Source organism: Sphaerodactylus townsendi, linkage group LG05 (assembly GCF_021028975.2).
Source record: "Sphaerodactylus townsendi isolate TG3544 linkage group LG05, MPM_Stown_v2.3, whole genome shotgun sequence".
NCBI lineage: Eukaryota > Metazoa > Chordata > Lepidosauria > Squamata > Sphaerodactylidae > Sphaerodactylus > Sphaerodactylus townsendi.
Window position 1 is genome coordinate 109073614 of NC_059429.1, and position 19336 is coordinate 109092949.

Sequence of the window (19336 nt, forward strand, 5' to 3'; positions counted from 1 at the left end):
GAAAACCATTTAATTCAGATTCTGAATGTTTATATGAAAATATTGAACTTGAGAAATTTAATTTTATTGTGATGAAATAAGCAACAATAGTTAACAATAACTTGAAAACATATGTTGTAAACAGAGTACTTAACTGAAAGCCACTATGCTGCTCTCACCACTAGCCTTTGGTTAGAATGATCTGGATTCATAGTGTTATTTAGCCATAAAGTTCACTTGAGCAAACCTGGGCCTTTCAGATCACCCTGCACCAAACTGCTCAGACAGAGGAACCAATCCCAGGTGAATTACGTAGACTGGATGAACATTTATCAACTTTTTTACATCATCTGATACTGCTGAGCTGAAAATTGGGATGTGTTCTTCAGTCATCTGAGATGATACCGTGCTCCAGCAAAAAGGAGACTAACAGTTCTTTTTTTGTAAGCTGCTGGAGATTCTACACATTTAGTTTTAAGGACATAAACATTGCAGAAGTTCAATGGATAACCAATGTAAGGTTGACAGGGAGCAGTGGATTGAAGACACTGCAGGTGGGCTGGGGCAGCTGGAGATTAAGAGAAACATCAAGTGTCCAATGTTACTATTAGCATGTCAAAAAGTTACACATGAGCAATCTGTGGCAGACATGATTAGATAGCAAGTTGCACTTGCGGATGGGCGCGGGGATGGTCTTCACACCTAGACTACTTGTGCATCCCATTAGTGGTACATATGCCACCAATTGAGAATTGCTGACCTATAGAACCTGCTCTTCTGGTAAGTCTGAGAATTATTTCGAACAGATACTCCTGAATTAAAGATGTCAAGTACCTAGTTGTGTATGATGGACACCTCATATTAGCAAAATGTATGGACTGTGGTCTAGGAAAGATTCCCTAAGTGCACTGTGTCAAGGAAATGCACTCCCCTACTATATATAAGCTCCAGGTACACATAGGTTTCTGATTACTCTTGTACCATGATGTACCAATTAATGTTCTGTTTGGTAAGCTGTACTGTCTTCCTTGAATTTCCAAATGATTACACACAGTAGTTCTCAATCCACTGCTTATTGTGCATGTGTGTACATCATGTGTGTGCTGTCAAGACACAGCTGATGACCCTGATGGGTTTTCAAGGCATGAGATGTTCAGAGGTGGTTTGCCACTGCCTGCCTCCATGTGGGTTACGAGAGTTCTGAGAGAACTGTGACTGGTGCAAGATTACCCAACAGGTTTCATGTAAAACATGAGGTAATATTTGGCATTCTCTGTGGAAATGTCAAAAGTACAGTATATTTAATCATTGGATAACTTCAGAGTTCCATGAAAGGGCAAAATGATAATAAGAAATTAAAAAAAACACTTGTGGATTGGATTTATTTGGCAGGATGTGGTTCAGTCCTCCTGAAAGAGTCGTGCATGAACAATTATGTGCATGAGCAACTTTGATTCTCTCCAGCAGAGGGCCTCTTGTAAAAATCATAATTTTTCAAAAGAAGATGAGGCCCGCTCCCACGCCCTCAGTTATACAAAAAAAATTGTATTACTGTAAATTATGAGAGAATTTAAGATGAACCCCCTTTTTGATATCATAACTAGGGGGAAAACCTAGCCTTGCATTTAAGAAATATAGTAGTGCCAATCTCACGCCAAGCAAACCCCATTCAACAGATAGTTGCTCTAAAGCAGTGGTCCTCTCAGCTGCTGCAAGTTGGAGGGATGGCTATTTCACACATGCAGGCCATCATCCATCAACACCTAGCATGGCGTAGTGGCTGGGAAACCTAGGCTGGAATCCCCACTCTGCCATGGAAGCTTATTGGGTGACTTTGAGCCAGCCGCACAGCCTCACCCTACTTCATAATGTTGTTGAGAGGTTGAAATGGAGAAGAGGAATTTGATGTAAACCATGTTAGGTCTTTGTTAGGGAAGAAATATGCGGTAGAGGCATATAAAATAAAATCTGAAGGATAGAGCTGTCCTACCACTTTGCATGACCACAGATGCCACATCGCACAACAATTACAATTCTGCAAGAACAGAACAGAGGTCACAACAAGCATTGCGTAATAGGCAAACCTATAGGGTGTTCAAGGCAAGCAATGAGTAGAGGTGGTTTGCTATTGTCTGCCTCTGTGTAGCAACCCTGGGCTTCCTTGGTGGTCACCAATTCCTATACTAACTGGGGCCATCTCTACTTAGCTTCCAAGGTGAAGCTAGTCTGGCATTCAGACAAGGACATCTCTGCGCTTACCAGCTTTCTGCGCTTTTTTTGTCTGATTAATTTTGTAGCCCATCCCAAGCATGATTTACTCATGGAAAGGCAGCATTTCAATCATCTAAATAATTGAATTAAGGCTGGCCTGAATGGAGTGGTCTGATGTGGTAGTTCCCGTAAACCCCAGGATGTCCCAAAAGATCAGGGTGTCCAATTCTGGCTCTCTAGATGTTCATGGATTACAATTCCCATCAGCCCCATGTTCATAGACTATGATTCCCACTAGCCCCTTGCACACCAGGGCCAACACATTAACCATTGAGGGAGGTGATTTGTCAAGACCTATGGGTCTCAAACTTTTCTCTGCTCCATTTAATCACTGAAATTATCTGGTGCAAATGGTACAGCTGTGGTAACCATTTCCTTTCATATGCATCCTTGATATTCATCTCAGAGTCACCACAGGATGTACAGCCCATACATTCCAAATTCCACATAAGATCACACTCCTAAACTCAGCATGTAGCTGGCATAACCCAGTCTGGATCTGCTCAAAATTGCTGATTGCTTAGGAGATCCTTTTCAATGTCAAATCGATTGGAAGAGAAATCCACTTTATGTTTAGTTGGGAATGAAATGAAGTAATTGCAGGACATTAAGCAACAACTGTCAGTTTTTATCTTTCCCCACCCTGACGAATATAAAGTGATTCTGATTGGCAAGGCAAAGATTGCTGCAGATCTCTTTTGGTCATAAAATTGAGTTTATTGATACATAACATGATAAGATGCCTTCAATCCTTCCAATAATATTATGGTTTGTTTTGAGAAATATGCCTTCAAGAAGTAAGTGTTGCTAGGCTGCGATCTCAGCTGCTATCAGAAACCCTGAAACCACTTTAGGTAAATATAATCACTCACATGTTCTGGCTCATACAGGAAATACCATACCAACTAAAGGCAGACCTGCTTTATAGGCAGAGAAATTCAGCTTTTGCATACATTGTCTATAACGTTTTGGAGATGGCACAGAGAATATCCATGAAATAATAGATTTCCTTAGGGCTGACTAATGTTCAAAATGCAGTAAGCGAAGCTTTGAATTGTGTAGGCAGCTGCCTGCAGAAAAATTGTCTTGTCCCTTAAATAGTGGCTCGATGGGGTATTATTTGCAGGAGATATTATTTAAACTTGAACTTTCTGGGTGACCTTGGGCCAGTTATACAAACAGTTTAGCCTACCCTGAAAGGTTGATGTGATGATAAAACAGAAGTGGAGAGAATGACATGAGCTGCTCTGGGTCTGTATTGGGGAGAAAGGCAGGGTATAAAAAAGCAAGAGAATAAATATCAAGCCGTTAGTATTATATCATGGATCCATCTGTACATTTTGAATAATAAATGGATGTCTTAAAGCACTGATAACTGCATTTGCTGGAAGCTGTTACACTGAGCATTACAAACATGCTGGTTGTAAAAGGTGTTAAAACATCATTTCCTTTGTACGGACTTACACTAGATCTGAAGGAAAACTTGTGGCAGAGACAAGACATGAATCAGAATTCCCTAATATGTCGCCCTTACATCTGAGCCAGACATTCAGCCTTTTTTTTAATCCGGAAAGAAGCCTTCCAGACCCCATCTTACTATATAATTAAGCTGCGTGTTCCCAATGATGAACCAAAAAAAGAGAGGGCTGCTAGGAAGTGTAGTCCTCAACTATCCAGGAGGGCCCAGATTCTAGCTCTCCCTGGAGATGCAAGGACTACACTTCCCAACAGCCTTTGCTCCTCCCTCCATGGTGTGCTTCTTCCCAACAGCGGCATGCCTTGAAAAGGGGGAAAAAATACAGGAGGAAGCCATAGTCCCCCTCCTCCCCCACAATGTGCTTCTCTCTACCAGGACTAAGTCCTGTGATGAACTTTGAAGACCTTCCTGCCTGAACAGAGCACAAACTCTGTCAAACCACAGCCGAGCCAGAAGAGCCCATTGGCAAAGTTAGGGGAGCCTGTCTGGTGTGTGTGGGCGGAGGGAATCCATAAGTAGGCTTTTTTCCCCCATTGAATAATTAGGTTAAATTTTCATTATCTGTGGTAAATTAAGGGGCCAAGCCAGGAGAAAAGGCAAGAGAGGTTGGCCCCCTCGGTGGGCCCCTTTAACGCACCAATAGTTTTCTGGAGCCCATTGTATTTGTTTGTACAATGGGCTTTACTGCTAATTTAAAAATAAACCAGAAAGTGTTTCCTCCCCATCTCCCATAAAATCAGCTTGCATCTCACACAGTGAGTGGATTTATTTTCCTAACATCAGGTTTCTTGTAATGTTTGACAGTGCCAGGCTGGTTGCAAAATTGGGCTGGAAACAGAACAAAGAAGAGCTTATGGGGATAAAAGGCTGATATGGAAAGTATTTCAGGGACAGTTTAGCTATTCTCATTCTTTCAAAATCCCCTATTTCCCGTTGTCTCCCCAGTTTTAGGGGGGGAAACCCCCACAGCGATGGACAATCGCGGGGTTAGGTCAGTTTGATTTCCCACAAGATTAGAGTTTGAAACATTTATCACACACGTTTGCAAAGGCTAAGGAGATCCCATAGTTTAAAAAAAGACAAAACGGAATTTCATCTAAGCTTTACCATGATTCAAACTTCTAAGCTTACCCTGCCTTCCCCAAGCTACTTAATGTCCTCTCCAATATAAAACTCAGAGCAATTGATATTGATCAAGTTTGCATTGCATTGTTCACTTCTAGCCTTTGTAAAGCTGTAGCATTACTGAGCAACAAGCTGCATTTCATGCATTTTTGCAAACCCAAATCCTGTTCTCTTGCTCATTCTGTTCCGCCTCCTCCCTCCCAGCCCACTGCTGAAAATGTCATAACCCATTTTCTCTCCCAAATCACAGACATAGAACCACAGCTTCAGAAATGTTCCTCATGTAGAACACAGCCTAGGAGGTGCACCTATACGGATTGGTGGCTGGTGCTTATTTTCTATATGTGGTTTTTATCACCCAAGATACTTGGACCCTTCAAATCACTCTCTTAAAAACAAACCCCAGCTCAATGCCCCAGAGTGGCACAGTAGTTTGAGAATGATGGTAAACTAAGACCACGGAGAACTGGGTCCTAATCTTCATTTGGTCATAAAGATCACTAACGCTGAGGTGACTTCTCAGACTATTACTTGCGTGGTTGTTGTGAGGATAAAATGGAAAGGGGAACCATGTATGCTGTTGAGCTCCATGGGGGAAACATGAGATAAAACATAGGTGTCAAGCTCGCGGCCCTCCAGATGTTATGGACTACAGTCCATGCTGATGCTGGCAAGGGATAATGTAAACTGTAGTCCATAACATCTGGAGGGCCACAAGTTTGACACCTATGAGATAAAAGTATGTCAATAAGTGCAACCTAACATCTTACAAATCACTGAGGTCATAATTAAATTATTGGTATTGTTCACTTATGATTCCTGCTGAACCCATTTGAAATTGGAATTAGGAGCCCTAAGTTGAATTACGAACTCCAGAATTGTAAGTATCTGGAGATTTGGTAGTGGAACCTGGGGACAGATGAGGCGGCAGCCATTTTCTCCAGAGGATGTGATTTCTGTCATCTGGTGTTCAGTTGTGATTCTGGGAGCACTCCAGGTCCCATCTGCGGCTGGCAACTCCAGGCTGATATGGTTACATTTCAGTTTCCCCAACAAAGCAAATAATAGTTCTCCAAGGCTATTTCAGGTCAGGAAGATGTTGCAGGGCAGGAAGGTCTAAGTCCCTTCTCCCCACTCATCATAGTCCCAATCCAAATCAGGACCCTAACCATCCTTGAGAAGTAGGGGTCTTCCAAAACATATTTGTGACCCAACCTAGGTATTTACTCAGTGAAAACATAACGTGTAGTTAGGTCCTTGAGAAGCACTTGTTTCAAGGATGTAACAGGATGTTTCTCACCTTGTCAGGCCACATCAGTGGAGGTGGGATGGGGGGTTACCTCAGCTAGCTCACTGGGCCTGATAAGCCCTCTCAAGGAGCCGAATTCGGCCCCTGGGCTGCATGTTTAACACCCATGGCCTAGAGTAGTGATGGTGAACCTTTGGCACTCCAGATGTTATGGACTGCAATTCCCATCAGCCCCTGCCAGCATGGCCAATTGGCCATGCTAGCAGGGGCTGATGGGAATTGTAGTCCATAACATCTGGAGTGCCAAAGGTTCGCCACCACGGGCCTAGAGCATCTCTGACAAGTGTTTGTCCAACTGCTGCTTAAAGACAGGCAGTGAGGGGGAGCTTTCCCCTTCCTAGGCAGCCAAGTCCACTGTTGAACAACTCATACTGTAAAGGTAAAAAAATCCTAATGTCCAGCTGATACATTTCTGCCCATAATTTAAACCTATCCTCTGCTGCCACCAGGAACAGCTGCCTGCCTTTTTCTAAGTGACAGCCCTTCAAATACTTAGAAAGAGCAATCATGCGGCCCCTCAATCTCCTCTTCTCTAGACTAAACATTCCCAAGTCCCTCAGCCTATCTTCATAAGGTTTGCTCTCCAGATGCCTGATCGCCCTTGTTGCTCTCCTCTGCACCTGCTCTGTTTAAGGCAGGGTTCAAAGTGGCTCAGTCACAATATAATTCTGAAAGCTAGGTTTCAGCATTGAAACTCGGGCTACGATTGCAGAACTTCCAGTGAACAGAGGCAGAGTATCTTTTCTTCATCACTGAATGCATTCCAGGATTGGAACAAAATTGCTATAACCAAAATCATCATTCCCAAGCCAACGTGGAGGCTATCATCCCTGTTTTTAGAGATTTATAATGCCCATTTCAATCATCTCTAAAATGAGCTCTTGAAGGACGAGGCTGCGAAGTACTCAAATGAAGGCCTTAACTAATTGACCATCAAGGTAAAGGGGAAAAAAGAACCAATTTCGAACTCAGCCAATCAATCTTTATTATAGCTCACAAGCTACACAGAAGCAGGACAGAAACAGGGCAATCAAACCACAGGCACATCCTTGCTACAAAGAGGCAATGCGCAAGGATTCACTGAAATGTGAGGTCTTGAATCCATTGGGAATTTGTCATGCAGAGGCCAGCCTTGATATTGTGATTTCTGTGTTGGCTGACATGGAACCTCTGAGCGACAACTGATGCCAGGGGTAGATGTGGAGAAATTCTATTCTATGAGCAGATGCCCCAAATGCTAGGCTTGCCAACTCCAGCTTCAGCAATTCCTGAAGGGGGGGGGGGTATCTGGGGAAGACACTCAAGAGGAATGTCTGGCCACAGAATCCAGCATCCAAAGCTGCCGTTTTCTCCAGGTTGGAGATGAATTACAATTCCAGATTCTTAAAAACAATACAGAGAGGAGGTCGCAGGTGTTTCCTCGTCCTCTCACACCACAATCTGCAGCAGTATGTGGCCCTTGCGGGACTTTGATAAGTAAAAATTCTTGTGTGACTTCTGCATGGTGGATTGGGGATCACCGATTGTCTAGTTAGGCCCTGATTTCCCCATCGAAGTTGGGGATTTTTAGATTGTCAAGAAACATGATTTGGACAAAGTACCGTTAGGCATGAATCACTGCTAAACAAAACAGAAGTCCTAGGTCACCTTAAAAAAAACATTTATCCCAACATGAGCTTTCGTTAGTCTGTACTTCTTCAGGTGCGATGGACAAAAAGAAATTATTTTCCTCATATTTATGCAAAAATTACAGAAAGGGGGAAGAAATAGAAGTTGTTCTTTAGCTGCTGCATCTTTTGGTATAACCCACAGTCTCCATGAATATCTTCTTGTGTACAATGATTTATTTACTCAGTTCATACCCTATCGTTCTCCCCAATGGGGACCCCAAGTAGTTCACATCATTCTCTTCTTCTCCGTTTTATCCTCAATGTAACTAAGAGACAATCAAGGTTAAAAAAAAAATCAGTCTATCTTTATTACGGCCCACAAGCCATATAGAAGCAAAACAGAAAGAAGGCAACCAAACCACAAACATCCTTGCCACAAAGAGGTGATGCTTAACTGAGACGGTTTGCTGTGATGTGAGTTCCTGAAGCTGCTGGAAAGTTGTCGTGCAGCGACTAGTGCAGATATTGTGATTGTTGTGGTGGCTGAACTAGAGCCTCTGAGCGGCAGTTGCTCTATGCTGTAGGTGTCAGGGGTAGGTGTGCCTTGCCACCTACAGCACCTCACTTAGTCCCTGTGAGGAAGGTTAGGCTGAGAGTGTTTGCGACTGGTAGGGTTGCCAAGCTCCAGTCTGCAGGGGCATAGCTGAGGAAAATGGTGCCGAGGGCCAGAGGTGGGATCCAACCAGTTCTCACCACTTCTCTAGAAGTGGTTACTAGTTTTTTCTGAGTGCCGAGAAGGGGTTACTAAAGCAACCTCCCTGCCCAATAGGGACTGGAGGTGCGTGTGTGCGGCGGCGCCACTGTTTGAATCCCACCACCATCGGAACCTGTTATTAACATTTTTGGATCCCACCACTGCCTAGGGCACACCCTGCACTCTACTGCCTTGCAACTGCACACTGGCCCCGAACTCCTGCCCCCCTGTGACCAGAGGGAGTGGCACTCAGGGGTCTAGCCCCCCTGCACTCCTCCTAGCTACATCACTGCCAGTTGAGGGATGGAGATCTCTCGGAATTACAAGTGATCTCTATGCAACAGAGATAATTTCACCTGGAAGAAATGGCTGCTTTGGAGGGTGGGCTGCGTGATATTACATTGTGTTGTGGTCCCTCCCTTCCCCAAACCCTTCCCTCCCCTGGCTGCAACCACAAATATCTAGGAATTTTCCAACACAGAGGTGGCAACCCTAGTGACTGGCCCAAGGTTACCTGACAAGCTTCCATGGCATAGTGGGAATTTGAGCCTGGATCTCCCAGATCCCAGAACAATACCTTACAAATGTACTTCAGTGGCACTGGGATGAAATAGGAGAAGCTCATAGCCAATAGCTAATGTGGGCTAATGGCTAGAGTGTCTGTCTTGCACTGAGAAGACCCAATGGACTATGAACTTCACAAAGTGACCTTTAGCGCTGATGGTATGCACATTTGAAAAACTGAAAGGCAATTTGAAAGGTGGTTGTGTGCAATGAGATATGAAAAACAGGCACTTTAAAATCCTCCTGTATTGGGTTTGTGCATCAATTGATGGCTATTCGAGGTTGATTTAGTCGCATTTCAACTTTCCTGAAGCTTACAATGCTTGTGTGAGTTATTTTTGTTACTTATCTATGTACTGTACTTTGATTGCAGCCTTTTTTCAAGAAGAGGAGTTTAAGGTGGTGGTATATTTTGGTGTATTTTTCCCTCTTCCGCTTGAGCCTCACAACAACCCAGTAAGTTAGTTTAGGCTGAGGAAGAGTGACTGGTGCATGGCCAGAATGGAGATTAAAATGTGAGTCTCTCAAATCCTAGTCTGGCCCTCTAACGACGACTCCAGAATGTCTTCATGTCTGGCTCTTGAGAACATCTGGTGACACACAGAAGAAACCAGGGTTCTGATAAAACTTTCTGGGCCTGATTTACAGCAAGGACTTTCCTTACGTTCTGTTTATATGGCTTTTTCTAACAAATAAAAGTGCCTAGGACAGCAGTTGTCCATTGTGATTCCAAGCATGCTTTCCAAGTTGAAAGTCAGACCTGAGTTTAATCATGCTCACACTAAAGAAGAATTTGGATTTATACCACACTTTTCTCTTACCTTTAAGGAATTTCAAAGCAGTTTACAACCACTTTCACAACTGTTTGCAAGTGGGTTTTGCGATTCTGCACAGCTTCAAAGAGCACTGAAAGCAGTTTGAAAGTGCATTATTCTGCATGTGCGGAATGAGCCTTGGTGTTAAGAGATAGAAACTTGTCTTGTTTGTTGGTGATGTTGAGCTGGAATGGATGGAGAAAGAACTAAAGGTCCCTTACATTCAGTCTTGTCCATGGTACAGAAGCATTAGCTAGGAAGAATGTGGCTTTTGGGAGCTGGTTTAACCTGTCCGGAAGCTTCTTATTTTCTGGGGGACGAAATTGGGCAAGTTTCCTGGACCAGACAGTTGAGGCAATGGAGATGATGGCTGACACTGAGGCGGCTCAGATAGATGGGGCAGAGGCTTCATGAGCTTTCTTGGCAGTGAGCTCTGCCTTCCTGTCTAATGCGTCCTTAACATTACCTTTTCCATTGACAGACAGGAGATCTGAGGATTGAAGGGTGGCTTCTGAGCATTGATTTAGGGAAATTCTAACATTTCCATGGCCTGGCTGTCTGAGGTATAAAGCTTTTTGGCAATTGCAGGGGGCTACTTGATTGCCATGGGTCTCTCTCATTCCGTCCTGACTGTGATATCAAAAAATTCAGAGGAGAGACCTTTCCAGAGCTGGTGATCCTAGGTAAGAATTCCTTTGGGCCCTTTGGTTTGGATTTGGGTTCCCTTTCTTCCTTGGTTGAGTTTGATTGCTCAGAATGCTCAAGAGCCATGATTGCCATTGAAATAAGGGACTGAAAGTCATTAGCACTGAAGATGCACGGGAGGCACCAGGATTGTTCTCCTCTTCCTCCTCAGAACATAACTCTCCCTCTTCCTTTTTCCAGTCAGGTTGAGAACCTAGATTCTGGGTGGCCTTGGCTGCTCCTGCACTGAGGTTAGTGCTTGTGGCCTTCAATGCTGCATTGGGGATCCCATGGATGGGGAGCAAGTTTGAAAGATGGGGAGGCCTCTCCCTGTTCAGATAACACTGAGGGGGTTGGAGACATGCTATGGGGGAAAGCAGGGAACCAATTTACAGGAGGGAAGGACTGCTGGAAAACATAGAACGGAACACTGGATCATGGCCAAAAAATCCCAGACAAAATGGCCTCCCATCTGCTGCGTAAGATAGCTGCTCTCCCACAGGGTCGAAAGTAAACAGGGTAGGTCTGACATTGTTTCTGGAGTCTTCATGCAGGAACTGCAGACCTGACCCTGAGAATCAAAAGTGGTGGGTACGGTGGCTGGTGGGCAATTCTGGCCGCCTTTACCCAGCTGTGTTGAACTTGTCATCTTCTGGGTGTTCTTTAGCTTAGCTTTTTTCACACCTTTTTTTAGAGGGTGTAGAGCCACTTGCACTTTTGCAGCTTGAGCTGTTATGCCCCTTAGCATTTACTATGCCCGCTCCACTTGTAAGTGGGTCCAGAGAGCTGGAGGTTGCTGCTGGCTGTCCAGGCGGCAGAAGGTCGGAGTCCTTACATAAGAACATAAGAACTAGCCTGCTGGATCAGACCAGAGTCCATCTAGTCCAGCATTCTGCTACTCGCAGTGGCCCACCAGGTGCCTTTGGGAGCTCACATGCAGGATGTGAAAGCAATGGCCTGCTGCTGCTGCTGCTGCTCCTGAGCACCTGGTCTGCTAAGGCATTTGCAATCTCAGATCAAAGAGGATCAAGATTGGTAGCCATAGACTGACTTCTCCTCCATAAATCTGTCCAAGCCCTTTTTAAAGCTATCCAGGTTAGTGGCCATCACCACCTCTTGTGGCAGCATATTCCAAACACCAATCACACGTTGCGTGAAGACGTGTTTCCTTTTATTAGTCCTAATTCTTCCCCCCAGCATTTTCAATGAATGCCCCCTGGTTCTAGTATTGTGAGAAAGAGAGAAAAATTTCTCTCTGTCAACATTTTCTACCCCATGCATCATTTTATAGACTTCAATCATATCCCCCCTCAGACGTCTCCTCTCCAAACTAAAGAGTCCCAAACGCTGCAGCCTCTCCTCATAAGTCCCAAACGCTGCAGCCTCTCCACAGGAAGCTTAGAATCGGTCCTGCCTCCCAGAGTAATGGGTGAGAATAACCCATCTGTGAAGATGCCCTCCACCTCAAAGAGAGAACTGTGACTAGCCCACACACCCAGCAGGCATCATGTGGAGGAGCCAGGAATCGAACCTTGCCCTCCCAGATCAGAGTTTGGTGGATGGCCACCTCGCTCTCAGTCCCTCCTTGCTTCCTTTCCCATGCACCGTCACGTGTGTACAAAACCCTGGATGGCGTGGAAATGCAAGGGAAGACGCCCGCATTTAGGCCCCGATGGGAATCAGGGCCGCGACACTGCTGCGAAGCCTGCCGTATCTCTTTAAGAGCCCAGTCACTCTTCCCTCCACCTCCCCGGTTCTTGCTTTGCACTTTGTTTTAACGCAAGGCCGGGGTGCTGTGGCGAATCTTTGCACCTTTTCTTTGCCCCAGAGCGGTCCGCTACCCCCCCCCCCCCCCGACGAGGCTCCAAGCAAGGGGGAGGCCCGAAGGGAACAGGCAAGCCAAGGGTTTTTGCTTTCTGTTTCCCACTCCTTGCTCCCAAGCGGATTCCCCTCCTCCTTTTCCTTGCACATGTTGCAGTGTGGAAACGCAATCCCCACCCCCGGTGACACAAAAGCGAGCCTTGAAATCGACTCGGATTGCTGGATCTTTTCTCCTCTGTTTTTTTTTTTTTGCTCCCCCCTCCCCCTTTCTTCCAGCCATTACTTGCTGAACTCTCGGGAGATCTTTATCAGCCCGTCTGATCGATCTGGAGAGAAATCTGCCTGCACAGAAGAGGCGGCGCGTGTGGGCAGGGGAGGAGAGCAAGAGGCTGGGCAAGGCGCCTCTTCCTCTGGATCGCCCCCGAACCCTTGCGCATCCACCAAAACCGGGGAAAGTCCTTGCAGGAATTATTTGTTGTTATTATTCCGCAGTGTCTTTCCCCATCCCTTCTCGTTCCTTCCCTGGTTGGTTTCGCTGAAGGCTTCGCTCAGGAAGGCGAAGGAAAAAAGGAGCAATCGTTTCAAAAAAATGGTGCATGACCGAGGCGATTTTCTGCTGCTTTTTTGGACTGCAAAGTTGACGGCTGGAGAGGAGCGAGCGATCAACCGGGCTGACTTTTACCTCCTGAGCTCTTGAACAGAAGCCTCGGCTTATTTTGGCATCCCCCTCCTTTTCCTCTGGAGGAGATTGTATGGGGAGGATTGTTTGTTGCCTCTGAGTGCAGAACTGAGGGAGAGGGGGAGATGATGAGTTAAAAAAAATCCCTCCCGTTTCCAAAAAAAAAAAGAAAAAAGGAATTGCTCCCTGCTTTCCAGCTTTGGTGGAAAAGAAGTCCTCCTTTTGTTTGCAAAGTTTTCTTGGCTGGGAAAAGGGGGAGGGGGGTGACGGCGGAGGCGAGAGCCATGGCGTCGGTTTTCACCAATGGCCCCTGCCTGCAAAATGAAGCCGAAGGGGTTCATCTCTGCAGGAGCCTCGAAGTGGGCACCGTGATGACTTTGTTTTACTCCAAGAAATCCCAGAGGCCGGAGAGGAAGACCTTCCAGGTGAAGCTGGAAACCAGACAGATCATCTGGAGCAGAGGCTCGGACAAAATCGAAGGAGCCAGTAAGTATGTGCGGGTTTGCACAATGCAGGAAAAAGGCAGATCGTGTGAATCCCCGGCAATGGAAATAAAGGTTTTTTGTTTTTTTTTTACAATTACGATTTGTTTGAGATTCAAGTAAATTACTGTTTGCGTTGTGGGCGCCTGCTAGAGGCCTTCCAAACCAAGCAATGCATGCATTCATTTTGAATTAGTGCTCTCAGACTTGCGAGCATGACCACAAAGGCTTTCTAATCTGCCTGTTCACAGACACCTTTGTTAAACATTTGTGCCCCCTCGGTTTCAGTCTACAAGAGTTTTCCAATCTGGTTACCCGAGGAAAGCCTTTATTGCCTTTGGGAGGCTAAATTAGTGGCTGCTTGCAGATCTGCTTTCAGTGAAGTCATTGGTATGTCGATCATTCCTTGGGTAAGATGATCATTTTTGTTGGGCCAAGGGTGAAAGAAGAATGAGAGGGTCTTAAACTGCACAGAACTCTGCCCCATGAAGAGTTCCTCCCTCTCCAGATACCTTCTCTACTTTACACATTAGCCATCTATGCTCAATGCCTGTGCATCTGTAAACGTCACATTTTACTAGGCTGAAATCCTATACACACTTAAATTGGGAGTAAGGTCTGTTGAACACAATGGCACTCACTTCTGAACAAACTTATCTGTTTGTTTGTTTGTTTTTTCCCCCCAGCTGTCATAAAAAAACCAGGTTTGGCCTCTTGCCAATCCAGGAACAACTATTTTATTATTATCAACATCTTCTGGGCCAATGAAGGATGTCAGTTTTGATCACCTGACACTACACCTATTCCAGTTCTCCCCTTAGCCCTGTTAAGATGTCAGAGCTACAAGAGGAAAGCAGATTTCCTGTTTTTCTCAAGTTTGAAAAAAAAATAATAAAATCGAGTTTTTGTTTTGGATCTCTTCTTCTCTGTCAAGAGAGGTTATATTTAGACTCTGACTTTCCTAATCTCGATAGCAAGTTTCACTTTGTGTGATTTTTATTTAAATTGCAGTCATACTTTGTAAAAGGGAGTAAAAATGCAGTTTAAAAAAATCTCCCCCTAAGGAATTCGACTCCACATTTCTATATCTATACTCTAGAAAAATAATTGTTCCCTGGTCAGGTGTGGCAAAGAAAAATTGCCTCTAGGTAACCAGGTAAAAAGGATAAGTAAAATGGAAGGATTGTCAAAGGCTTTCACGGCTGGATTCAACTGGTTCTGGTGGGTTTTCCGGGCTATGTGGCCGTGGTCTGGTGGATCTTGTTCGTAATGTTTCACCTGCATCTGTGGCTGGCATCTTCAGAGGTGTATCTCAGAGGGAAGTACGTTACACACTGTGTCCAGAGAGAAGGAAATGTTTGGGGTATATATATTATCCAGGAAAAACGTTAGGAACAAGATCCACCAGACCACGGCCACACAGCCTGGAAAACCCACCAGAACCAAAATTGAAGGACTTTGGTTGTTCTCCCACACTTACCCCACCCCTCACTTGTCTGCCAGCTTTTGTGTAAAGGATGATGAAGCGGATGTTGGATTTTAATTAATATATCTTAATGCTTTGTTTTTATAATTTTATTATGTAAATCGCCATAGGCGGATTCCTGGCAGAAGTGGCATAACATTTTTTTTACTTGAATAAAGTGAATCTGTTTCTGAAATAAATGTGTCATGGAAGAGTATTGCAGGTATGAGAATGTCAAGCAAAAACCTACTGTGGCCAGTAACTTTTCTTGGCAAAGCTGAAATCCTCAGCATCTCTTATCTTGCTGGGTGTTGTTCAGGCATATTTTACTATGTGTGTAAACTGTACTGTTTCATACAACACAAATCTACACTATGATACAAATCTAAACTGCTGAGTGTGTTGTGCTAGCATAGTGTCTTGGTTAGGCTGCTGAGAGATTAAGGTTTGAATATCAATGCTGAGGTGAAAATTTGCTAGGTGACCTTGGGCTAGTCATAAGAACATAAGAAGAGCCCTCCTAGATCAGACCACTGGTTCATCTAGTTTAGCATTCTGTCTCACATAGTGGTCCTCCAGTTCCTCTGTAGGTCCCACAACAGAGTTTAGAGGCCAATGCCTTCCCCTGATGTTGCTTCCCCACACTGGAATTCAGAGGTTTACTGCCTTCAGAAAATGGGGATTCCCTCCAGTCACCAGGGGCAGAGTTATAAATGAAGCAAATGAATAAAATCTCCTAAAAGTGTTGCTTTGAAGATATACTGTATGCTGCAAATGAACTAGGATACTGGAATTTATTGCCAAACAGAACAGCTAAGACAGTAATGACTCTTCAACTTTGCTTCCCGTGAGGTAGATACAAATCTGCAAGTCACAAGCAGCATAGAATCTTGTGACACCTGAAAGTTAAGCATTTTATTGTGGTATCAGCTTTTGCGGCCTACGGCCCACTTCATTAGAGGCATGAACCATTATTAGAGTCTTCAAGTATGTATGTAAAGACGCACATTAAAAATATGCAAAAAGAGAAAAATTTTAAGCAGTGATCCCAAAATGCCACAGCATGTTTACATTTTCTATGCAAACTCCAAATGTGTTCATTTTTTGTATTTCGCGATGTTACTGTGTATAATTTATTTTTTTCTACCTTTGTGTGGGGGTGGAGTGGGGGGGGGGTTGTCTAATCTTATTTGTCGAAATAAATCTTAGTCCTTCAGGTGGTACAAGACTCTTGGCTGTATTCTTGTGCAGCAGACGGATATGGCCAGTGCTGTGGAATCTGCAAGTTTTTTTGAAAAAAACAACAAATCTTTCAAATAAATCTTTATTAACCAATTTATCAGCTTTAGAGACAGATGTTTGCACAGCTGGATGGCGACTTGATTAGCTGTAATCCTCTTGTAAAACTCTGCTAGAGGATCCTTTAAACATCCTAATTTAATATTTCTATCTAAGCTTTGCACACATTAATTATGGTGGCTATACAGTGGCTTAAACTGGGCTTTTCTAACCGGCCGGGGGCGGGAGGGGGGAAATCTTTTTGCATCCTTTCTTTGCAATAGATTTCTTTGTGGGTGCCAACAGTGATTTAGTGAGGGGGGGACAGAGAATTGTTTTCCATTTTTGCAGTCTTAGGTGCCGTGATTGGTCAGACCTTATTTGTGCTTCTCTAAGCTGAAAGCTAACTGTGGGCCATTTGAACAGCTTCCATGGCCCGAGTAAAGTGTTTAAAAAACCCATGTAGCCAGATAGCCAGTGATAGCTGTTCTAAAGGCATTTTGGGTGAGCAAGTAATAAATTAGTTTCTTAGATGTCCACGAGGATTTGAATGTTTCTATTGATTTTTTTTCTTTTAATGCAAAAAGCACTTAGAATCCAAGATGGTGGCTTTGCAATGAACTATGGGTACATAATTAAATAGGATTGTTAGCTGAAACTTCCCCAAAGAAGACTGCTCCTGAGCTGTATCGCCTGTTTTCTTTGCTGCAGGCCTTTAGAATAAGGACTGAAAGTCTGAAGAAGCCGTGCTGCTGCTAGTTGTGTAGTCAGCATGGCGTAATAAAGTGCTAGGCTAGGATCTGGGAGGTTAAGATTCAAATCCCTACCCTGTCATGGGAGCTTACGTCATGAGAGCGGCACACTCTCAACCTCGTTTATGTCACAGGCTTGTTGTGAAAATGAAAGTGAGGAGAATGGTATAAGCTGCTTTGGGTCCCCACTGGAGAGAAAGGCAGAGTATAATAATTACATTCCTGTGGGAAATATTATGCTTGAGATGAGATATGAAGTTTTTCTATGTTGGGGGCATTTGATTTGTGGTAGCGGTTCATTCACCCACAGCAGTTGTATCTCAGTGATGCAGTTGTCAAACAAGGAATGTTCTTGTGCGAGATTGCTGAAGATCTAAGGATGTCACAAAACTGAACTTTGAGTGTATTGTTGAAGGCTTTCATGGCCGGGATCAACTGGCTATTGTGGGCTTTCCGGACTTTGTGGCCACTGTCTAGACTTTGAGTGTTTGTAGCACGAAGGGAAGGCAACATGAGATAGTTTCATCAGATCTCAGAAACTAAGAAAGGTCAGTATTTGGTTGAGAAACTATAAAGGAAGACTGTGCAGAAGGTGTCAATGGCAAACCTTCTCTGTTTCTGATGTGCCTCAACAGCCCCTTACTGTGGTTTCCATAAGTTGGTTGTGACTTGATGACACTTCCATAAGTAAAAATCTTTAGCATTGGGTGAGTGAGTGCCGAGTTCAAGCTGAGATTCCTGAGTGGAATTTAGGGCTTCAATTAGCAGACCTACAGAACATGTTGCCTAAGGGCTGATCCATGTCTCTGTTTTTTGGCCATCGAACAGCTGACTTCTGATGACCCTGTCGGGTTTTCAAGGCAAGAGATATTCAGAAGAGCCTTTGCCTGCCTCTGCGTCATGCCCCTGGTATTTCTTAGAGTTCACTCACCTAAATACTTCCCGGGGTTGTGTGTGACTGGCCCAAGGTCACTCAGCAAGTTTCCATGTCAGTGGGAATTCAAACCTAGGTTTACCAGGTCCTAGTCCAGCATCTTAACCACTACACCATGCTGGCTCTCGCCCTGCCCCCAATGCCTTCTCTCATGTATTAGTAAGCAGATAGCTGAATGATGTGGTTATCTGAATACTTGTGTTTGCTGTATTATCTTAAAGTTTAAAAATTGAGTAACTTTGATTGCAGCCTGCATTTTGCCTGAAGAATAATTCATGTTCACTAGACAAAAGAGGGTACTTCTTCATACAAACCATAATTCTCTGGTAGAACTTGCCACCACAGGATGTAGTGATAGCTGCTAGTTTAGTGTGCTTTTAGAAGAAATTAGATGCATTCACTGAGGAAGGTTCCACAGGGTCTGGAGTGGCCTTCCATATTTCCAAGGTAGTCTCTCTGTGAATGTCAGTTGCTGTGGGGAACAATAGGAGAAGGAGTGTGATGTAATAGGGTGTTGAACTAGGATGACGTGGATTGAAGTTCCCACTGCAGTTTGAATCTTGCTAGGTAACCTTGAACTGGCACAATCTCTTTGTGTAAGCAGAGGTAGGATTCGGCAGGCTCGCACCACTTCAGCAGAACCGCTTGTTACAATGGTGCTTGTAAGCAACAAGTTAAATTATTTGAATCCCACCACCGGAACCGGTTGTTAAAACTGGTTGTTAAAGGGGAAAAAAGAAGAAGGGATGACCACCAATAAGAGTCTTCAGTAAATAAATCATCACTTTGTCACGCATCTCCAAAATCCACCAGTCTAGTAATGCTGCATCTTGCTCAAATCATTTATTTCTTTCTATAATGGGCCCTTGATCACTATAGCAACAGTCTGGAAGGAGCATCGCTTCAACTGTGATAAGAATGTTTTTTTCAGTGCTGTGAAACCTCAGACCTAGTGCTCAGAACTTGACAATATGGAGTCCCATTTGTCACTGTGTTCATGGTTAGCTGTTGTTAGCTGAGTTAATCATGCAGTAGAGCCATGGACATGTTTTGAGGTGGTCAAGGACTATAAAGTTGTGAGAGCACGTATTGGCCCAACAACATATCCCTGATTTCCGTCAGATCCTCCTTGGTGAACACAAAACCCACATTGCCACGGATATGAGGCAGCAGCTTTTCCAGGGCAGGATTGTTTTCCAGTCTTGGCATCATAGTGTTTTTCAGAACAGTGTCCTTCCTGCGCAAAGACATACAGTGGCCTTCCTGCTCAAAGACATACAGATTTGCTGCATTTGTTGAAGGCAATATTGTCTGCTCCCACAGTGAAATTGAAATGT

General features: G+C 44.2%; 1 protein-coding gene and 1 long non-coding RNA gene across 6 annotated transcripts in view; one reads left to right on the forward strand and one right to left on the reverse strand.

Moving 5' to 3' along the window:
- Positions 1-1440: 1440 nt before the first annotated feature.
- On the reverse strand, positions 1441-19199 carry LOC125432883. Its single transcript, XR_007244563.1, has 3 exons — positions 19086-19199; positions 8700-8702; positions 1441-1451 (listed from the first exon to the last, which is right to left on the reverse strand). It is a non-coding gene; the product is annotated as an uncharacterized LOC125432883 (long non-coding RNA).
- PLCG1 (phospholipase C gamma 1) overlaps positions 12508-19336 on the forward strand; it is a 100402-nt gene continuing 93573 nt past the window's right edge. For 2 of the 5 annotated variants that reach the window (XM_048496966.1, XM_048496968.1), the window contains exon 1: positions 12509-13574. In XM_048496966.1, the coding sequence (XP_048352923.1) occupies positions 13373-13574 (202 nt within the window). In that variant the 5' untranslated portion in view covers positions 12509-13372. Of the gene's footprint in view, positions 13575-19336 lie in introns of all 5 variants that reach the window. The other 3 variants (XM_048496965.1, XM_048496967.1, XM_048496969.1) reach the window with 2 other exon arrangements.